Source organism: Rhinolophus sinicus, linkage group LG05, assembly GCF_036562045.2.
Source record: "Rhinolophus sinicus isolate RSC01 linkage group LG05, ASM3656204v1, whole genome shotgun sequence".
Classification (NCBI taxonomy): Eukaryota; Metazoa; Chordata; class Mammalia; order Chiroptera; family Rhinolophidae; genus Rhinolophus; species Rhinolophus sinicus.
The window spans coordinates 15,346,396-15,368,406 of NC_133755.1; the positions used below are offsets into that span (position 1 = coordinate 15,346,396).

Consider the following 22,011-nt stretch of genomic DNA (forward strand, 5'->3'; position numbering starts at 1 on the left):
ACAATACAGCAAGCCACTAGCCATATTATGGTATTTTATTTTAATTGTTAAATTAAATAAAATTTAATATTCAGTTCCTTGGTCATACTAACATAACCAACAGCCACATTGCGGTTGGTTACTGGCTACCATACTGGAAATGATCAGTGGACGATGCAAATAAAGAACATTTCCATCATCACAGAAAATTCAATTGGACAATGCTGTTCTAGACCTTGTTTCCTGTTAAGTCTCTGATTTGTGTAGACTGTACCTTAATTGTGAGGACTGTGACTGGCATACAGATGTTGAGGCCTACATGACCGGACAAGATAGAAGACAGTTAGGAAATCAAGGTAATGGCTTCCCTGTACCAAAATTGGCACTGGCTGTGTCTCTTAGAACTACGCGCACCCCCATGTACTGGTAGAGCCTAAATGATTTGCTTGGACAGTTGTAAGATATTTCATGTTTCATAATCAAATCACAAATAAATCTTAATATATCAAAAACAGAAACTCGTACCTTTTGATCAGGCAGGTTGAAAAGGAATTCTCTGTCAAAACGACCAGGTCTCCTGAGTGCAGGATCTATAGAATCAAGTCTGTTTGTAGCACCAATAACAACAATTTCACCCCTGTTGTCTAATCCATCCATAAGAGCAAGGAGGGTTGACACTATGGAGCTGTAACAAAATTTTCAGACAAAATGATAACTTAAAAAAAGGAAAGAAAAAAATGTAAAAACTGATGCTTATACTTTTATCAGTCTTAAAATGCTAATAAAATCATAGCATGACACCTTAATGCAAGATCAAGTAATGTACAGAAATCATTTTCAAAAAGTCAAAAAATACATTAATAGACACCTAAAACACAAGATAAACAACAAGATAAAATGGACTTCATCAAAATTAAAAGTTTTTCTGCTTCAAAGGGCACAGCACTGTCAAGAAAGTGAAAGAGCCACCTAACTAGGAGAAAATATTTGCAAATTATATATTTAATAAGGGTTTAGGGTCCAGAATATATAAAGAACAAGAAAAAGAAAAATAACCTAATTTTAAAGCAGTCAAAAGATTTAAATAGACATTTCTCCATAGAAAATATACAAAGGTCCCATCATTAAGGATGTCCAAATCAAAACCAAATGAGGTACCACTTTAAATCTACTAGTAATGGTTATAAAAAAAAATAAACAAATAACAAGTGTAGATGAGAATGTGGAGAAATTAGAACACCCATACACTGTCAAATGTTGTGCCTCTTTGGAAAACAGTCTGACAATTCTTCAACTATTAAATAAGTTAACATAAGATCCAGCAAAGTCCACTTGTACATAAATGTTCATAGTAGCTTTGTTCACAAGAGCCAAAAAGTGGAAGCAGTTCAAATGCCTATCAATTGATGAATGGATAAATAAAATGTGGCATATCCATACAATGAAATATTATTCGTCAATACAAATAAAGTACTGATAGATGCTACAACATGGATGAACAGTGAAAACACTGTGCTGATTGAAAGAAGCTAGACACAAAAACCCACAAATTGCATGATTCCATTTACATGAAAAGTCCAGAATAGCATATCTGTAGAAACTCAAAAGTGTATTAGTGGTTGCCTAAGGCTTGAGGGCTAATGAGAAAGAGGTTTGAGAGAGAAAGGTTTCTTTCTGGGGAGATGAAACAGTTCTTAATTGATTGTGGTAATGGTTACACAACTCTGTAAATACACTGAAACTCACTGAATCGTACAGTCTAAATGAGTGAACTGTATATGTGAACAGTATCTCAATAAAGCTGATTTTAAAAAAGAAAAAATACAACAGCCTGTTTTAATAGATAGCAATCTTGGAGGGGTTAATGTCTGCCAATTTACAGTATGTTTCAAGTTCCTATAGAATTACATTTGCATTATTGTTATACTTTTTTTTAAGACAATTTCTTTAGGATGGCTACCATTTTAACTGAGTTCACCTTAAAATCATTTTGTGCATTTTTTAGAGTAGCTTTTTAAACTGACTGAAACATTTAAACATTACTGAATAAAAATGTTTCATGTCTAATTATAACACAAGCCATAGTTCTAGTAACAATGGTCTTCCTAGTTTTTCCAACTGTTCTCACTTCTATCCCTTTATTCTTACTAACACCTACCTGAAATAATTTCTCCAATACGCTCAACATAATAAAGAAATCATTCTTGCTCCTAAATTAACTGTTCTACCTGTGTTCCCCAAATCTATAAATGAAACCAAAATGGTAGAGACCCAGTATATATGCATAGGGAGGATTTGTGCTTATTCTTTCCTGTTGAATAACTGAAAACTAATGATATAAAGGCCTCACTCAAGATATAAGTGGTTAGGGGCCGGCCCGGTGGCTCAGGTGGTTGGAGCTCCGTGCTCCTAACACTGAAGGCTGGCAGTTCGATTCCCATATGGGCCACTGGGCTCTCCAACCATAAGGCTGCCAGGTTGATTCCTCGACTCCTGCAAGGGATGGTGGGCAGCGCCCCCTGCAACTAAGATTGAACAGGGCACTTTGAGCTGAGTTGCTGCTGAGCTCCCGGATGGCTCAGATGGTTGGAGTGTGTCCTCTCAACCACAAGGTTGCTGGTTCGACTCCCACAAGGGATGGTGGGTTTGGTGGGCTGTGCAACTAACAACAGCGACTGGACCTGGAGCTCAGCTGCGCCCTCCACAACTAGGATTGAAAGGACAACAGCTTGACTTGGAAAAAGTCCTGGAAGTACACACTGTTCCCCAATAAAGTCCTGTTCCCCTTCCCCAATAAAATCTTTAAAAAAAAAAAAAAAAAAAGATATAAGGGGTTAGAGAGCATTTCAGATCTTGCTTCCCAGCAAATGTTGTAAGTTCTGCCTCAAATAAACTCTTACAAAAATTCTCAACAACAAAAAAAGATATAAGGGGTTAGAAATAGCATCCTTAAGCGTAAGTTCATATTTAATATCAAACTTTTCTTTAGTATATACGAGTCACAGAAAGGCATTTCAAATGTTTGCAAGGATTTAATCAGCATTTTTAAGTGTTTTGCACAAGGTTTATCAGAAGAAAAGTCTTAAAAAATGGCCAAAAACAGAATTACATCCTAGCTTACTCTATCAAAAGTTGTCTTTATTTAAAAAATCTAAACTACCAGCCCCTCGATCAAAATCCTTTAGTAACCCTTATTATGTTCAAAATAAAGTCCAAACTACTTAATACTACATTTGAGGGCCACTTGCCTACCCTAACCCTTTCTCCTGCCTTATCTTCTAAAAGCATTTGTATTATCTTTCAAATATGAATATAAAATCCAACTGGAATTGTTTTATATGGTGTGAAGAGGAATCCAGTTTTATTTTTTCAAAGAACAGATATCCAATTTTCCAAGCATTATTAATTATTGAAAGGTCATCCTTTCCCAAAAGCATTGTACTGCCTCTTTTTAAATCAAGCACCACTTACGTGTGCATTCATATATGGCTCTGGGCTCTGTTCAATTAGTCTATTTGTGTAGTCTTCCATGAATATCAAATTATCTTAACCCTAAAAAGCCTTAATAACCAGTAAAGCAAGTCTTCCCACCTCGTTCTTCCAAAAAACGTCTTCACTAATTTTATCCTTTGTATTTCCATATAAATTTCAGGTTCATTTTGTCAAGTTCTCCCAAAAAAGTTGTGATTTTTGAACAAGATTATGCTGAATCACCTGACTAATGTGGAAGACAGACAACTTAAAAATATTCAATCTTCCAGCTCATGAACATGTATTTCTCTCCATTTATTTAATCTTCCTTTAATGTTTCTGAACCAAGTTTTATTATTTTCTCCAGAGATATAACATGGAACTTTCCAAATTTATTCCTAGTAACTCCTTTTTTAAGGGGATTACATGAGTTAAGTTTTCATTTTTACACAATTACTGGTACACAGAAAAACAAAATTCTCTATATTCATTGGTTTAACTTTGCTAAATGCTCATTACACTACATCTAAGAAGTTATCTCAAGATTGCTTTGGAAGTTTTGCATACAAAATCATATCATCTACAAATAACATAATTCATTATTCCTCTCCAATGCACACCTTATATGGTTTTGTCTTACCAGACTACACTAACTGGGATCTACATACAGCGATGAATAGTGTTCACAGCAGCCATGCTTGTAACTCTCCATATTAAAAGTTTTCATCTTCCAACATTAAGTATGCTTGTTATAGTTTTTTTATAGACACTTTTAAGAAAACAGAGTACCCTTACATTCTTTGTACTCTAAGATGAAGGATCTTATCATGAACAAATGTTAAATTTTATCAAACATTTCCTCCACATCTATTAAGACAGTCATATTTTTTCACTAATATCATAATGTGATAAACATTTTTCCACTAATATCATAATGTAATAAATTTACCTTAGTTGATTTCTCTCATGTTAAACAAACCTTGTATATTTGAAATAAAATCAATTTGATCATGATGCATTATCCTCTATATCTTACTGGATGTCACCTGGTACTATTTTATTTAGGATTTCTATATCCATGTTCACAAGTGAAATGGGTTTCAATTAACTTTCTCATACTGTTCAAACAGGTTTTTTGAAGTCTTTTGAAGATATGATTGACATACAATACGCCGAACATATTTAAAGTATACAATTTGATAAGTTTTAAAGTGTGTGAAACTGTCACCACAATCAAAGTAACAGACCCATCATGCTCTTCCTCATGTCCCTTTGTAATGATCCCTACTGCTCCTCCTGAACCTCTACCCAATCTCCAGTCAACCACTGATCTGTGTTCTGTCACCTACAGAATAGCTTGCATTACTTAAAATCGTATATACAAGGGATCATACAGCAATTACTTTTTTTCTTCTGGATTCTCTCATTAAGTATAACTATTTTGAGATTCACCACATTGTTGGTTTAAAAATAGTTTGTTTCTTTTTATTGCTAAGCAATATTGGGCGTTTGTCAATTTTATTAGTTTTTTTCAAAGAAGCAACTTTAAGATTTCTTGATGTTTGTATGTCTTTGTTTGCAGTTCATGTATTTGCTATAGCTTTTTGTTTTACTAATAACACAGGTTATTTAGAATTAAAGCAATAGCTTTAATAACAAACAAAATTCGTGACTTATCTTTTTATTTGTTTATTATATTCTGTATAGTACTAAACTTTGGAAATTAGTTGTCATTTAAGGCACAAATACGATCAATTTTTGTAAATGCTGTGTATGTCTGAAAATAGTGTTCATTCGATATTTGTCTTACATACTTGTATGTCCACTAGATCAGATTCATAAAATATAGTTGTTCAAATAATTACAGAGCATTAACTTATTTTTTGCTCACTTGGTCTATCAATTACTGAGATACATGATAGCTCTCACAATGATTATCAGTCTCTTTATAATTTCTGTCAATTTTTGTTTTATACAGTTTGAAATGTAGCTAATAGGGAATTACAAATTTTAAATTGTTACACCTTCTAATAAACTGAAGCTTTTATCATTTTAAGTTAATCTTCTTTATATGTATAATAATGCTTTCTGTCTTATAGTCTATTTTGTCTAATACTAATATTGCTACACCAGCTTTCTGTTAGTGTTTATTTGATATCTTTTTATGCCACTTAATGAATTTGCCTATTCTGGACATTTTATATAAATATGTGACCTACTGTGTCTAGCTTTTTCCACTTGGCATAAATCTTCAAGATTCATCCATGTTACATGTACATATAAAAGGTACACCCATGTAGCATGTGTCAGAATTTCATTCCTTTTCAAGGCTGAATAATATTCCACTGTATAGACATTACCACATTTTCCATCATCAGTTGATAGACATGTGGATTATTTCAATGTTTGGGCTATTATAAATAACACCACTATGAATATTTGTGATTAAGCTTTTATGTGCTTTTTTCCCCACCATTTTACTCAGAACCTTTCTGTGTCCTTGTATGTAGATATGGCTCTTGTAAATGAAACATGGTTATATTTTGTTTTTTTCCAGTCTGACAATCTTTGTCTTTAAAAAAAAAAAAAAAAAATTCAGTCCCTTTACATTTGGGTTTAAATCTACAATCACATTTAGTGCTGTTTCTCCTGTTGATTTTGATTCCCCTCCCCTTCTTGATTGCTTTTGGATTGATTGCATTTAATTATTCCATTTCCCCCCACTAATAGTTTAGATATTACACAATGTTTCTATTTCATTAGTGATTACTCTAGAAATTAAAACCTGCATGACTGCTACTCAAAGGTTCCATTTCCAGGTTTGATGGATGAAGATCCTGCCAGAAGACCCTTTGCTCCCCTTCAGAAAATAACTATAAACCCTGTACATGGTAATGCACAAGCATACACCTGAAGGAACTGGTGAGTAAAGAGAAACAGACAGATTCTGGTGGGAGTTCATGGTCATTTAGAGAAAGGGAGACACACAAAAAGCAAATTCCTCTCTCTCTAGCTTTTGGCATGGGGCTAAGTACAGTGAGGCAGGAGAGGAAGATTATGTGGGGAAATCCCTTAACTTTGCAGTCTGAGACTCAGTTCAGAAAAGAGAAGGCAGAAAACCGTTAATACTATAGAATGCAGGGGCTCTCACTGATCTGTGTCCTGTCACTATAGATTAGCAAGAGTCAGTGAGGACATCCCCAAACTCTTATCTCCTCACATCTCTAAATGATCTCTAACAACAAGGACACAGAGAACTCAAAGATCAAGCAAAAGACAGAGCTGAAAAGAGACCAATGCTACCAGCCAAGAAACAGTCTCTATTAAAAGCCTAAAACAGAAAATTATGTGCTAAAACAAAGGAAACACTACTCATCAAAGAAAAATAATAGAATCCACAGCCCCTACAAATTAACATCAATAATGTCCAGAACTGCCTGACAGATGAAAAACCAAAACAACAAAACGTATTTTCAAGAGAAAAGAAAATCAAGCAGGCCTAACAGTGAGGTGAACCAGATGTTGAAACACAAGATTTTAAAGCAACTATTAACTACTCTCAAGGAAGTAAACAAAATGCTTAAATGCATGAAAATCACAGTAGAAAAATATAATGAAAAGATCAAATAGAAGTTCTAGAACTGAAAAACATAATTTCTGAAATAAAAAGTGTGTTGGATAGACAAAACAGCAAAATGGACATGACAAAGGAAAAAGCAAATGAAGACAGATCAATAAAAATTATCCAAGACGAAGACAGAAAAGGATTGACAAAAGACAAATTTGCAAATGTGTAACAAACACCAATCAGAATAAACACAAAGCCTAAGCTGAGGCATATAACAGCTAAGCTGTTGAAAACCAAAGATATAGAGCAAATATTGAAAGCAGCAAGAGAAAAAAAACACGTATTCTAAAGCATGGGAACAACGATCTAATTAATGGCTTTCCACTTTTAGGATACAATGTAGTAGGGAAGACAGAATCCTGGCAGGGATCAGTTGACCCACTACCGTGTTTCCCTGAAAATAAGACCTAGCCCTAATGTACCTTTTGGAGGAAAAATTAATATAATTAATTTTTACATTTTTATAAAATGAATATAATTAATTTTTAATGTTTATATATAATTAAATATATTATGTTAATATAATTGATATAATATTTATGTTATATTATATAAGACCCGGTCTTATATTATACTATATTATATAAGACCCGGTATTATATCATATTATATCATATCATATCATATATCATACCCAGTCTTATATTATATTAAAATAAGACCGGGTCTTATATTAATTTTTGCTCCAAAAGACGCATTAGAGCTGATGGTCCGTCTAGGTCTTATTTTCGGGGAAACACAGTAAGTAGAGAAGACAGAGCTGAGATTCCAGGGAGACCAAGAGGACTAGAGTTCACAGGAAAGAGTACCAGAGAGACCAATGTACAGAGAGTGAACTCAGGAAATACATACAAAGCCCCTCATGACTTTAGCTAAATATTGATCAGTGCATGCATATGAGGAATTTACTCAAAGCACAGGGAAAAAGATAGCCAGAAGAACTAGAAGTAACAGTATTTTATACTCACAGAGAGCCAGAAATATTGCCAGTTAACACAAGCCAGACTGGGAAACCTCATTGCAAGTAATGCACAGAAGGACCCTACTTTATCAGTGGGGAATATTTAGCCCTAAACTGAAGACTACTCCAGATTCACATAACAAACTTTACATGTAAGATTCAAAAGAATTAAACTGTTTTTATGTTAACTGCATCCCAGGGTGGGGTGGGGGGGAGCCCTCAAGAATATTTAATTATAATATCCTATCTACCACTCAACAAGGAAAAATTTATGTATGGCTTCCAAAAAAAAATTGCCGGGTAAAGAAGTAGAACAATACAGTCCATAGGAGAAAAATCAATCAAATTAAACCAAACCAGAACTGAAATATTAGAATAGGCAGATGACATTAATTTTTATAACCATATTCCATATGTTGAAAAGTTCCTTGTATCTTCATATAGGAGATACAAAACAGACACAAATAGTATTTCTAGAAATGAAAACAAAAATATGTAAGTCAAAAAATAAAAAATATAATGAACAGGATTAACAACAGATTAGACATTGAGAAAAGACAACAAGACAGAGCAATAAAAATTATCTCAAATTATACAGAAAATACCACTTAAAGCAGAATTAACAAATTGTCAGTGAATTATGGGACAGCATCAAGCAACTTTAATGTATGTGCAATCAGAGGCCACAAGTAGAAGAAAGAAAGGGACAAGTGAGACAGAAAAAGTATTTTGAGAAATAATGGCCAAAAACTGTGATGAAAACAAGCAGGTCACAGATTTAAACAGTTCAATCCAAAAGTGAAAAAACTCTACCATGAAACACCTTTAAACAAATTGCACAAAACCAGTAACGAAAAAAATTAAAAGCAGTCTGAGGAAAAAGGATATATTACAAACAAAGAAACAAAGACGACAGCAGAACTCTTCACTGCAACAAAATGAGGGAGGAGACAGCAGACCAACACCTTTAAAGTGCTGAAAGGAGAAAAAATTCTATACCTAGAGAAAATAAAAAATTCTATACCTAGAGAAAATATTCTTCAAAAACAACGGCTAAGTTTCTCAAAAACTTACCCGTAATACTACTATACAGCCCAGTAATTCCACTCCTAGGTATCTACCCAAAAGGGATGAAAACATGTGTCCACACAAAGACTTGCACATGAGTGCTCTTGGCAGCATTTCTCCTCACAGCAGAAATTGCCAACCTAAGTATCTATCCAATGTATAGTATTAGCCATACAATGGATACTATTCAACAAAAAAGGAAGGAAATACGGACACATGCTAAATCAACTGTGCTCTTTAAACCATCATACTCAGTGAAAGAAACCAGACACAAGAAACCACACATTGCATGCTCCCATTTATTTGAAATATCCAGAAAAAGGCAAATTTATAGGAACAGAGATTAGATTCGTTTGGCTGGGGAGATAGGAACAAGGATTTACTTCAAATGGACATCTGGATCTTATGGGGGGAGGGGGGGTGTTCTAAAATCAATTTATTCTAATGGTTCTACCACTCAGAATAGTTATTTTGAATTTTACATTTGAAATGGATTTTACAATATATAAAATATAACTCAATAAAAGTAGTTTTTAAAAAGGTTAAATAAAGGCTGTTTTAGATTTGGGAAAGCTGAAAAAATTTGTACCCTGTAGATCTACACTGGAAGAAATGTAAGCAGAAAGAAAAATATAGCACATGGAAATACTTATCTACAAAAGAAATGGTAACTACATGAATAATTCTTTAAGGTATTACTATTGTTATTGTTATTATTATTATTTAAATCTCTTTAAAAAATTGTATGGTATAAAAATGTATGACAACAATGGCATAAACTTCAGGAGTGGAAAAATGCAAGTATACTACTATTTTATGGTTTTCCACTATATGCAAAACAGTACATGATCACTTGAAGATAGATGATGATAAGTTAAAGACATCTACTATAAACCTGAAAGTTACTGTAAAATAATAAAACAGTCATGACTAATAAGCTAACAAAAGAAATAAATGAAATTATGAAAAATATTCAATTAATCCAAGGAAGGACGAATAGGAAAAAAATGGAACAAGGAACAGAGGGACCAATAGACAACAATTATCAAGATGATAAATTTAAACCTAACTATATCAATAGTCACATTAAACGTAAATGCTTATTTGGGGGAAATGGGATATATTCATTATCTTGATTATAGTTACAGTTTTGCAGGTATATACATGTTAAAATCTATGAAGTGTATCTTTAATTATTATGTCAGTGCTGCATATATATAGTTTATACTGTATGTCAATTATACCTCAATAAAGCAGCTTTAAAAAAAACAATAGTAAAATAAAAAGGAGATTCTAAAATATCTTCAAAAAATATTTTTAAAAGAGAAGAAGCAGAAAAAGAAAACAGACACAAATAGACAAGAAATGGTGATCTCCAATTTATCCATGTCGATAATTATATAAACAGTAATGGACTAAACAGTCAAATTAAAATGAAGAGATTGTCAAATGAAGAAAGCAAGACCCAACTATACATAATAAAAAAAAAACAACACTCTAAATATAAAGACATAGAAAAGTTGATAATAACTTAATGGAAAACACATACCAAACAAAAAGTATAAGAAGTCTAGGTTAGCTCAATTATTATCTAACGAAAATAGATTTCAAAACAAAAAACATTAACACAGGAGACGGCCGGTTGGCTCAGTTGGTTAGAGCATAGTGCTCATAACACCAAGGTCGCCAGTTCGATTCCCACATGGGCCGGGGAGCTGTGCCCTCCACAACTAGATTGAAAACAACGACTTGACTTGGAGCTAATGGATCTTGGAAAAACATACTATTCCCCAATAAAAAAAAAAAAAAGCTTCCAACCTTGATCAGGTAATTAAAAAAATAAAAATAAAATAAGTACACATAAACACACACACACACACACACAAAGAGAGATATTTCATAAGAGAGTAACTGCAAAATAAAGCTGTAACAATAATAAATATGTATGTACCCAATACAAAACTTCAGAATAAATGAAACAAAAACTAGCAGAACTAAAAGGGCAAATAAACAATTCCATAATCACAACTGGAGAAAAATATCTCTCTGCTGCTCTTAGAATAACTAGACCAAAAAAATCAGTAAAGAAACAAAAGATTCTGCATAACACTACTACAACCTTGTCCTACCTGATATATAATACAGAATACTACACTACAAACAGCAGAATACAAATTCACAAGATCAACAATAACAAAAAATGCAGGGAGGACAGTTAGTTCAATTGGTTAGAGCGCGGTGCTCCTAACAATAAGGTTGCCGGTTTGATCTCCACATGGGCCACTGTGAGCTGCGCCCTCTACAACTAGACTGAAACAACTACTTGAGTTGGAGCTGATGGGTTCTGAAAAAACACACTTAAATAAATAAAAAAGTTTAAAAAAAATGTAAAGAGTGAAGAAAAAACAAAACCCAATAACAAAAAATGCAATGCATTTTAAGTCTTTAAGAGTTATGGTCTCTGACCACAATAAAATTATATTACAAATAAATAAGATAATCAGAAAAAACACAATTTTAAATTAAACAACACACTTCTAAATAATTGTGTCAAAGAAGAAATGACAAGAGGAATTAGAAATTGTTTTGAACTGTATGACAGTGAATATACTATGGGATGCAGCTAAAGCAGCACTTAAAAGGAAACAGCTTTCAATGCCTGTATTAGAAAAGAAGAAATGTTTCAATCAAAATCTAAGCATCCATCCTAATGTGGGGAAAAAGGAAGTTAACCCCAAAACACAAAGAAAAAAAAGCCAAGAAAAGTCATGGCAGGACCTTAAATGCATATTGCTAAGTGAAAGAAGTCAATGTAAAAAGATTATATACTGTATTATTCCAACAATATAGCACTCTGGAAAAGGCAAAACTATGGAAACAGTAAAAAAACTCAGTGGTGCCAGGGGCTGGGGAGGGGGAGAAACGATGAATTGGTAGAGCACAGAGAATTTTTAAGGCAGTAAAAATACTCTGTGCGATACTACCGTGTTTCCCCAAAAATAAGACCTAGCTGGACAATCAGCTCTAATGCGTCTTTGGAGCAAAAATTAATGTAAGACCCGGTCTTATTTTACTATAAGACTGGGTATAATATAATATAATATAATATAATATAATACAATACAATACAATACAATACAATACAATACAATACAATACAATACAATACAAGACCAGGTCTTACATTAAAGGGTAATAGATTCTAACAGACATTTCACAAAAGAAAACATCCAAATGGGCAATAGGCACATGCAAAGATGCTCAGTATTATTAGTTACCAGGAAAATGCAAATGAATCTACTACTACACGCCTAGAATGGCTAAAGTTAAAGAGAATAATAATACCAAATGTTTGCAAGAATGAGGAGTAACCCAAATGCTCACACATTATAGGTAACATAAAATGATACACTTTGGAAAACAACACCAATTTAAACATGCATTTACCACAGGATCTAGACACTCCTCTCTCCAGTATTTACCCAACAGAAATGGAACTATATGTCCACACGAAAATGTATATGCAAATGTTCTTAGCAGCATTATCATAATACCCAAAAACAGAAAAGCAAACGAAATCTCCATCACATGAATTAACAAATAAACTGTGGCACACACACATATACACACAGTCCCCAAGGAATACTATTCAGAAATTACATGGATAAATTTCAAAAATAGTATAATACATCAGGATTAAGCAATTTTTTCTATAAAAAACCAGAAAGTCAATGTTTTAAGTTTTGCAAGCCATACGATCTCTTTCACAACTCAACTCTGCTCTTGTAGTGCAAAACCTGCCATATATAATTCAAAAAGAAATAAACATGGCTGTGTTCCAATAAAACATTTACAAAAACAGGCAGGAGGCTACATTTGGCCCTCAGGTTGTTGTTTCCTGATGCCTGTGCTAAGTGAAACAAGTCTTCCTCAAGGTCACAAATCACATTTTATAAGCCTCATAGCACTTATCCAAGCGCTAAGGCTAAATCCTATGTCAATGAGTGAAAAAAATCCAACATAATCTGATCAGAAAAAATTACCTGTGGATCTGATCTTGTCTGCTAGAGCGAACTGGAGCTAATCCATCTATTTCATCAAAAAATATTATAGAAGGTCTCATCAAATATGCCTAATACAAAAAGAAAAAATGTTATTTATTGTACTAGTTTCCATTTTTAAAATTTAATTATTTTGTTTTTTTAATAGCTAATATAAGCAAATGATACAACATGCAGCAGGTAAGAAAGATTATAGAGAGAAAAAGGAAATCTCCTTGCCAACCAGTCTCCAACCACTCGGGCTTCTCCCAGTAGACATCTGCTGTTTTCAGTTGGTTTTCTTCTTCCATATATGTTGTTTATACACATATACACAAATATGTCTTTTTACACACTACTTTTATTTTATTTAATGCATTGTTTTTATCATCTCACACAGACTATTTTATGAAATAGCATATTTTAATTAGCTCCCACATGAGTATATAAAGATCTGCCTAATTCTTTTGAAGAGACACAAAATGGAATATGAAAGTACCATAATTAAACTAGTGCCTACTCATGGACATTTAAGCAGTCATCTTTTCCTATTATCAACAATGCCTGAATAAATATTTATGTACATCTACCGTTTCACATGAGTATAAATATCAATGTAGTAAATTCTAAAAGTAGAACTACTGCTTCAAAAGACATGTGTCATTTCTAATTTAGTTAGACATTTGCAAATGTCTTCCATCAATGTGTCAATTTACCCTCTCGCCAGCAATATTTAAGAGTGCTCACCAACAATTATCAAACTTCTTGAACTTAACTAATTTTTTTAGGATAATGTAATCTTAGTATCGTTCTAATTTTTATTTCTATCATCAATAAAGATAAGCACTTTCCATATGTTTAAGAGACATTTATATTGCTTTTTCTATGAAAATTCTATTCATATCCTTTGTGAATTTTTCTATTGAATTAGTGGCCTTTTGCTTACTGATTTCTAAGAGCTATTTGTTTTAAAAATTAGACTTCTCTCTTTGAAAGGAAATACAAATATTTAATGCAAGGGATATCATTTATCTCTTGGTTTTGCTTACATGATTCTGTTACTATTCAGAACCTTAAAAAAAATATTTTATATAGTGGATCTTTTCTACCATTGTTAGACTCTCTCAACTCTGAGAAACCAAATTTTCCTGAGTTTTCTTCTGGTACTTCCAGTGTCATTTTTCTCACTTAAATCTTAGATCCAGCAGGAACTTAATTTGATTTAAGGTAAATGAATATTATTAGATTATAAATAAAAAGTCTTTATTGTACAATTTACTCAATATAGTTTATTTATATTCAAAATTACTTCTAGAAATCATGGCTCAAAGGAAGGTCAGCTTATTCAAGAATGGATGTGAATTTTTCATATTTCCCTGACTGATATATGTATTAAACTTCCAGTGTTCTCTAATAATTTGAAATGAAGGACAATTCAACCACAAAACTTAGGTTTTGGAAAAAACTTTCTAGGACTAGAATAGAATTATGTAATAAGATTTGATAATTACTTTTACATACATGAAACACACAGCTCTTTTTCAGACCTATAGACTCAGATAATTGCAAAAAGGAAGTACAGTATATACATGCCAGTCACCATGATAAGCACTTTATGCACTTTTTTATGGTAAAATTTCACAGTAGTCCAGTGAGACAGGTATTATTTTACAGAAGAGGCAACTAAAAATTGGATGCTTTCATTTATTTAAAGTTATATACTTAATAGTAAAGCCAGATATTTAGTAAACAGTAAAGCAAACATTTCCATTACTCTTCTCCACAAAGAAAACTATGAAACAGAAATAAAGTAAATTTAGATTTAAAAAGCAGCATGATTTATGCTACAGTTTTAAATGAAACCAAGGCACACACCTACTCCCAGCATGAAGTGGCTAAAAAGTATCTCTGTCAAAAATTTAAAATCATGTCATTGAATAACACGTCAGCATTCCCAACCTAATTCTTCCCTCATCCGCCACTGTTATTTTATATTTATATATTTCAATTATTAAATTCTCTCGAAGCATGCAGACTGCATATGTTTGACTTAACAATAGACACTGAGCACCCTGAAGGTAAGAATTTTACCTTATTCCTAATAATAACTAAAAATAATATTTCAAGTGCCTTACCAATTACAAAGGCCTTTGACACACATCAACTCAGCAATGGGTGCTAAAAAAAATGCTTCGTGAAAGCATTTTTTAAATTTCATGTGAATTTCCAGACACAATGAAATACAGGTTGCATTGCCAAATATAAATGACTTCATTCACTAGCCCAAGCAATCAAAAGTGAATTTATATTAGGACTAATTTTTATAAGTATTAGGAAATAGTATTTTTAAAGTTACTGTCAAAAATAAACTGTAAAGATAGCCTACACAATATTCACTCACCTTACTCTGTCTTTTATAAGCATTCATTTATTACTGATTTCTTCCAGCATCACATTTATAATTGATGAAAAAAAATAAATATACTGCTTTGTGAGAGTTCATGCACAGATGTTAAACTTTTTATGCTTGTTCTATTTCCTCAGATTTTAATTTAATGATAAATGTTATAACTACGGTTCTCAAAAGCACCTAACATGATATTATATGCCTGGTAGCCACCTCAATAAATGTTTTGTGAATCATCTTAAATTAGTACTAGTAAAACAGCTATTAAATACCTGTAAGGCATTCAAATTCAGATTATTGATCCTAAATTTAACATACTGATGAGAAAATATGCTTCCTCATGAACAGTTTGCATTTACAGACTAAATGCATTAAATAATCTAAAAAAGGTATTTTCATATTAGCCGATTTCACTTACCTGATCAAAAAGGAGCCTAAGTTGCCGTTCTGATTCACCAACCCATTTGCTCAGACAGTCTGCTCCTTTTCGCATAAAAAAAGCCACCTTTTTGTCTCCTTGACTGCATTCATTAGCTAATGCTCTGGCAACTAAGGTTTTGCCTGTGCCAGGAGGGCCATAAAACAAACAGCCCCTAGAGGAATAAAAAATCAATAAAAGTAAATTAATGTTATCAGCACCACTAATACCCAATATACAGGATACACCTCTCATATAACCCTGTATTAATGTATACTATAATTATTAGGCACTGATAAAGCTTTTGTAGTATAGAGACAAAAGTTTCACTGTGCTGAGAGTACTCAAGGATATTCTCAAAGCACCAAGCTTTGGCAGACAAAAAATAGTTAAATCAGGGTAGAGTAATTTGGCAAGATGTATCAAAATTTCAAATGTTTTCCCTATGACCCAGAAATTTCACATCTTAGAATGTATCATATAGAAATACTCAAAAGAATGTTATTTTTAAAAATGTTAAAATGGATGCTCAATAGCACATTGTTTTTAATTGTAAAAAAAAAACTGAAAAAATCTAAATGTTATCTATTAACAAAGAACAAATAAATACACTATTATAGCTATAAAATTAACACTAGTGTGGTGTCGAAAACAATAATACACACATTCTTAATATGGCAAGGTATCTAGAGTAAAAAGTTGTTAAGAGTACTACTAAATAACCTCATTTACATTGAATGTTTATATGTGCATAATATAGGCAAAATATACATTTAATATTTGCATACATGTATAAAAGAAACTGGTAGAGTATATACAAAATTGTTCATCCCTAAGGAATAGGATTACTTTCTGCTTACAACACTTTCTCCTTATAACTCTGTTTTGTTTAAGTTTCTCCCAAGGCTATAATACTTTAATGACTTTGGAAAAAGTAGTAATTATTTTAAAAATTCAACTTACATTATATTAAAAAAACAAATAAATTGCTATTATGATTTTTAAAAGCCACTGTAGAATTAGAGGCCAATTTTTTAAACCACTCAAATAGAAGATAATTCTTTAATAAGATTTTCTACATCCTTAAACACATAGAAAATAAATTAGAACCAAATCTGAATAAAAAGTACCTCCTACTAAATGGAAAGGATAGTTTAACAGTTTAAATCTAAGTCTATTTATGTACATCTTCAAAATATTTTATTCTTCCCAATTCCCTTTAACATAATTTCTCAGCCTTTTCTAATATTTATCTAACCACCCTCATGATCAAACACAATTAATCCGATCATAAAAATTATCAAGCTTACCATTTCAAAAATACCCTATCATTAAGTCAAAGAAACGCTTCGATGAAATAGTGCTTCCAAAGACTACACACCATATAGCATCTAACTCAATGCTATCAGGAGGCCATATTAAGGAAAAACCATTTGGGCAATCCACTTGTGCATTCCAAGCCTGCATAAAGAATCTCATCCCATATCTGACTCTTAAATGCTGAAATGTAAACTTCAAGAACACACTTAGTACCACAGCCTTAAGAGTCAAAAAAATAAAATCTTTCCTAATTTTCATTGCTAGAACACCCCCAAATACATAGGAAATACTTATATTTATAATCATTTACTAATTGAAATTTGATAAATTAACAGTAATAACAAGACTTACCTTGGAGGCTGAATTTTAAATTTTTCAAAAATTTCTGGATATAATAGTGGGAATACTACCATTTCCTTTAGTGCATGAATATGATGGCTCAAGCCACCTATGCTATCAAACCGCACCTTGAAAAAAAGAGAAAAAGATTAAAATAATTTTAACTGTTTATAGATTTTTAAAAATATTTGAGATAGTCTTATGATTCAGAAATACACGCTTTCGGCAGGAACTGTTAAACATAAAGCTCAAAAAATTATTTTTTAATAAGTGCAAAAAACTAAAGCTGGCAGTAAAATTCAAGTTTACATTTCAGTTCATCCCAAAAAAGCTACCATTTTTTAACCTCTTAGAAACTACAGACCAAGATTAATGCCCAATTTAATACTTAAATGGGAATCTATAGGAGACATTATGTTGTATTTACACTCTAATAATTAAATGCCTTTTAAAATATCATCTATCACATGCTTTCTCAGCAGGGGCAAAAATTAGCTCCAAATGTGGTAAAAAAATCCTGGCTATTATAATGGTTTGTGACCTCCCAAAGCTCAACTTTACCTGACCAAAAATCTTAATCTTTAATACTAATTTATCTAGATAGGGAGAATTTTTTTCTCCTTTAGAGACAAGAATGAAAAAACAGGTTGAGAAACACTGATCTATTGCCAAGAAGCAACAGAGATTGTTTTTTCCACCCATAACAATTTAAATATCTAAAAGACTTTGTAAATTAAAAAGTTAAAAAACTATATAGAAGAAAGTGATCGAAGGAAACAGTGCCAAAATGCTGACAGTGATTACCACTGGGTTCTGGGAGATTTCTTCCCCTGCTTTATTATGTTATGATACTTGAAAATGTTTTACAATGAATGTATTACTATGATAGAAAAAACTAGGTAATCTAGAAAAATAAATACAGAGTTTAAATAACAGAAACATTCTAAAAGAAGCTAAATTTTCTTGTACATGATATCAAATGTTAAAGAATTAAGTTACTCTAATTGACTGGCAGATGCCTAAAACTAACTAGATTCAAGAGTATGGTGGTGGTAAACCAAATAAGCAAAGATCACTAAGCAAAGTCCTCTGAGAATGTGAACTATTAGAAATGAGATCCCGAAATTTCCTTAGGTCCTCACAAATAAAATAAATATTTTCCCCTGTGACATCAGATTGGAGGTAGCTAACATTACATTTTCAAATATATACACAACTCCATTTGATAACTTAAGTCTCTCATATCAGAGTCAGTTAAATTATGCTGAATAGAAAGGTTTATGAGAACAAAAAAAAAAATATCAAATACATTCTTGGTTATGCAGTAAACTTATTCCCAACTATCCCTCCAAAAAAAGATTCTACCAACAGTAAGAATCTATCATGTCTTCTAAATCTCAGCTCTCTTTTCATGCTACATAATTTCCCTGCGTGCTATTATCCATTTTCCATAGTGATCTCAACTGTTTTTACACTAGTGACCCATATCCAAATTCCTAGCCCAGATATTTCTAGTTAATGCCAAACCTACATAACCAATTTCTATAAGTTACTTCAATTGGTGATATGCCAGATACCTAAACATGTCTATAACTAACTAAATCACCTTCACACCTGAATTACATTTTCCTTCTCTTATGTTCCTTACCTCAGAGAATGTAACCATCCATTATTCCACCCAGTCTCTTACACCAGAAACCTAGGTAATACATTCAACTTGTTTCTCTCTCTCATTCCCCAAAAGCAATTAATTCGCCAAATTCTGTCATGTCTGAATTTTCTCCTGAATTCTGTCAAGTCCATATGCTACTTCCTTCCACTGTTACTCTACTTTCTACCACGACCATTACTCCAGGTTACAACTACATCCAAATCAGTCTTCCTAATGTCCAGCCTTGTTTCCCTCAAGTTCATTAACTACATCACATAAACAGTGATCTATCTAAAATACAAATCTGATCATGAGCCCTGAGCAGCTTCAACAATACCCCACTGCTTATCACAGTTAATGGGGCCTTGCCATATTTGTCAGCATCACATGTGACCAGAGTGCTACGTTCCTAAATATATATATCAAAACACTAATAATGGTTGTATCTGGATTTTCTACTTTTATTGTGTGTTGCTTTAGAAACAAGTTATAACCTTTAAAAAACAAAGGTCCTTCTAGGAAAATATTTACAAAACTTACTGACTTATCAATGTTCATCGGATCAACATCAGCCAAACTGGCACCCACTTTGACGCGTTCCCGGAGAATACCACTAGCTAAATCTTCTGTTCTTAAGTTCATAGGCAAACACCTGAAATTCATAAAAAGTCAAGTAGGTAGCATTAAAAGTTTCACATTGTTAATGTCAAAATAAGTTTAAGTCTCTGACACATTTTTACCTCTCTCCTTTTTTATCATAACCCAGAAAATAACACCAAAGAATTTCACGTTTTTAAACCTTTTCTAAATTCTTTTCAACAGACCAAAAATAAATTTATTCACTAGATAAAACAAACAAGATTATTAATCTTATTTGTCCAAAAAGCCCAATCTATTCCAACTTAGAAAACATAACCTATATTATACAAGTATAATCTTATCCCATATTATACAAGTATAAAATAAAAACAGATTGACTAAATGTACTATAACATGTGGCATTAAATGAACTCAAGCTTTATTATATTTAAATTTACCCTCAGATATTATGTGGATATGTCTTACTCAGCTTACCTGACTGAGGGAATGTCTCTCCCTTTTATTCAAAGGAAACCAAATTTAGACCACATTTTAAGAACTAAGCTTTACCATCTTCTGTGTAACTACTTTAAAATAGATCTTTAGCTACCTCAAATGCTATACTTATTATTTAATCTTATTATCCCTAAGAAAATATAATATACTTACTATTTTAATCGTGCTTAAACACTAAAAAAAATGACATAAACAGCCTCCAAAACGTATAGCTTCTATAATGAATGAAACTTCAATTCATTCACATTTCTGAATCCTAACTTCTCTTAAAAGCAGATATCAGAACAGTTCACATTAAATTCCTTTATTTAAACTTAGATTTTTCTCTTACATTTTCTTTACATCATCTATATGAGGAGTTGTCAGCATACAATTTACACCAATCCAAACTTGTTTCCAAGACTTGCTAACTGAAAACTTGCTATTTCTATGACAGATAGATATCACCAAACTACAGAAATGTTTTGCCAAATGTAAATTTTGTTAAATATAATTTACCTTTCAATATTATAAATATAAGCTAGAAAATTAACTCAAATTTTCAATAAATTATAATTTGATGCTTTAATTATTTACTAGACAAAATACTGATTATCTCCCTCAGTGAAAACTTTGTGGTTTTAGTGAGCCATGGAGTAATCAGTCATTTACCGTAGCTAGACAAAGACCACCAGAGGCACTCTTTCAACCAAAAATAACACAAATTTTCCAATAAAATCCAAGGGCTTCTGAGATCATTCTATTAGAAACCAAATCTTACTCCAAGTGTTGTAATTATTATAAGCATCTAAAATCAGCATCATTAAATGGATTTTGATTAAAGAAGAGGTATGGAGAAAATGGCCGCCATAAAGGTTGATCTCTTCCCCATGGCTCTTTTTCCTTTACTTTCTACATACTATTTTATTGAGTACTTACACAGTCAGTTATTTAAAGCTCTAAGACATTACTAAGTAAAAACCAAGTCAGAGCATTACTCTAGTCTAAAATATGTGTTGAATATTAGTGTTAGCAAAATACTATTATAAACAAGAATCCCATTCAAAAAAATAAAAACTGTTCTTCCTTTATTCCACCAGAGAAGTAACAACAAAAAATTTACTAACCTATTTCTTGCTCTTGCCATGCTCTTTGATTTCCTTCTTTCAAAGCGTTCTTCATCAGAAGAAGTTGTGTCACTACTATGAATGGCATGCTTCTTTCTCCTATTTAGAGTAAAATCCTTAAAATTACAGCAGCACATGGCTTTTAAAAGCACATTGTAAGTATCATTTCATCATTTCTACAATTAGCTTAGTAGAAAATACATACATTCATCCATTCATTCAGCAATTATTTATTGAGATCTTTGCAATCATGTAGTATACATCTAATGAAGTATAAGAACAGTAAGTTCCACAGAGAAAAAGAAAAAATGGAGAATAGGGAGCCTACAATTTTTAAATAGGGTAGTTCATTCAGGAAGGCAGTCAAGTAACAAATTTATCCCACAAACATACTTGTACACATGTAAAATGATAGTATGCAAGGGTATTCATTATATCATATTCTGTAATAGCAAAAAACTGAAAACAACCTGACTCTCAACAAAGGACTAGTTTAAAATTATAGTGTATCTATAAATGTAGTATTAT

At 32.1% G+C, this 22,011-nt stretch overlaps 1 protein-coding gene across 9 annotated transcripts in view; it reads right to left on the reverse strand.

Moving 5' to 3' along the window:
- Nucleotides 1-22,011, reverse strand: part of ATAD2B (ATPase family AAA domain containing 2B) — a 115,397-nt gene that overhangs the window by 62,992 nt on the left and 30,394 nt on the right. For all 9 annotated transcript variants that reach the window (XR_012496272.1, XM_074331747.1, XM_074331742.1 and 6 more), the window contains exons 9-14: nucleotides 21,484-21,582; nucleotides 19,823-19,934; nucleotides 17,644-17,759; nucleotides 15,973-16,147; nucleotides 13,151-13,239; nucleotides 505-664 (exon numbers count right to left, since the gene is read on the reverse strand). Coding sequence is in view for 8 of the 9 variants with exons in the window: in XM_074331747.1 (XP_074187848.1) it covers nucleotides 505-664; nucleotides 13,151-13,239; nucleotides 15,973-16,147; nucleotides 17,644-17,759; nucleotides 19,823-19,934; nucleotides 21,484-21,582 (751 nt within the window). In the remaining variant the exon portion in view is untranslated. The remainder of the gene's footprint in view (nucleotides 1-504; nucleotides 665-13,150; nucleotides 13,240-15,972; nucleotides 16,148-17,643; nucleotides 17,760-19,822; nucleotides 19,935-21,483; nucleotides 21,583-22,011) is intronic.